Raw genomic sequence first — 1,713 nt, forward strand, 5'->3', positions numbered from 1 at the left:
GTATCTCCTTAGGACTTTCAGATTTTCCGTTAATGCCATCAAGAGCGCAATACCTAGATAGGATCCTCCTCGTGTATTCGCTAGCATACTGATGCGAAAAAGAAAATGTTATTCCTCTGTTGTTTATGTCTTTCGTGTACAACAGGTAAAAAACATAATTGTTTATAGAAATTTCTTTATTTGATAAATATACAATATTTACTATAAATAAACATCATTCTATGTTGAAAAGCGCATGACACTCCTGAGATATCTCGAAAGTCTAGGAAATTGAAGCTAGAACTTATATACAAGCGGACTTCGATACCTGGTTGAAATTTGCTGCGAAGTATTGGGTAGTTGAAACACAAGGCTGTAAATCCATTTTGCTAAATTTAAGAAGACTGAACAAGCACGCAGTTTCCTTGAGTTCATTTCGTGGTATTGAGGTAGGACTCGCAGACCAAAGATCTTCAGAAGGCAAAAACCCTTGGAAGGTAAATATGACTTTTAGGGAAACCGGGGACTTCGAAACACCAGCGGGGGTGCCTGGCTTGAAGAGAGGACTCGGAGAGCTAATTTCTCAAGAAAAGAAATGAAAATTTTGTTAATGTTTAGTTGGGAGAGACTTGGAGGTTTTGGAAGACGTCCATAAGCTGGCCGGAGGTCGACGGGCAGCGAGGGAAGAGCTGGTCGCAGTCGCCGCCGTCACGACCGAGGTTGAGGGCCACCTTGTAAGCGTCGATGCCTTCGAACTCGTCCTTGGCAATCGCGACAGGCTTTTCGTTTTCTTTGCTGGAAGGGAAGGGGAACTTTAGAAATGTTTCTGTGCAGGAATTTGTTTTATAGGTACTGGGGATTCAATACTCAATGTACCATGGGGATGAAGTCTTTGAATAGGTAATGGGTTCCGATATCATATGTACGGTGGTAGAGAAAAATGTAGGCGGTGATTTTTCTTTGGTGATAATACCACTCGAAGACTTACTCATTACTGTGAGTGAAAGGTCCTTTCAATAAATAGAAGCACTGGGATATCAGGGATATTCGGTAATAAACTTGAAGAGTTAGATTTAAAGAGATCGGCGTAAACCTTGCGCCCATAATACCAAGAAATTACACAGCCTGTTAATGAAAGACGTATGAGACATGGGATTTCGCAAGCGTACACACGCGGGCAACATCATGTACACGATCACCCAAAAGTTCGAAATTACACTACGAAACAAACAAGCACAGACGCGCATAAACACATACACCAACTACCGAACACCCGAATTACCTCAGAACGCCGAAGAGGTTCCTGGCGTGACCGCTGAGTGATGCCAGGGGCTTGGTGCCGATCTTGCAGGTTAGGCGGAGACTGCAGTTGTTCGAGTCCTTGTCCAAAGCCATCTTGAAGAGCTTCGTCACCAGGGGATCCAACTCATTCTCTGGCTCTGCCTGGCGACGTCGACGGAAGAATCCTGGGACAAAGGCTTGGTTCCTGGATAGAGAAAGGGGGTGGCAGAGGATAGGAGGTAAACGGGTGGAATAGTTCTTAGGGTATTTTTTGATTCAGTGATAGCATTGTTGGGGTTGATGCGACGACTATATTTTTTTTCATTATTTTTTTAAACAGTTGTAGTTAATATCAGTAGATAATGAAATACTATTCTAAAGGAAATGGCAACAACAATCAGATTGCAGTTCCTTCCATTTCTAGTGGCAAGATGGTGCGCATATTCTGTTCAT

At 42.9% G+C, this 1,713-nt stretch overlaps 2 protein-coding genes across 2 annotated transcripts in view; both read right to left on the minus strand.

Annotated features, from left to right (window-relative positions):
* Window positions 1-364, minus strand: part of LOC119591783 — a 12,414-nt gene extending 12,050 nt beyond the window's left edge. Inside the window, exon 1 of the mRNA XM_037940527.1 lies at window positions 308-364. Within this exon, the coding sequence (XP_037796455.1) occupies window positions 308-364 (57 nt within the window). The remainder of the gene's footprint in view (window positions 1-307) is intronic.
* The window catches only part of LOC119591784 (ankyrin-3-like), a 61,417-nt gene continuing 59,885 nt past the window's right edge, over window positions 182-1,713 (minus strand). The window contains 2 exon segments of the mRNA XM_037940528.1: window positions 182-774; window positions 1,262-1,465. Coding sequence (XP_037796456.1) covers window positions 594-774; window positions 1,262-1,465 — 385 coding nt within the window. The 3' untranslated portion in view covers window positions 182-593.

Source organism: Penaeus monodon, chromosome 29 (genome assembly GCF_015228065.2).
Source record: "Penaeus monodon isolate SGIC_2016 chromosome 29, NSTDA_Pmon_1, whole genome shotgun sequence".
NCBI classification, from domain to species: Eukaryota; Metazoa; Arthropoda; class Malacostraca; order Decapoda; family Penaeidae; genus Penaeus; species Penaeus monodon.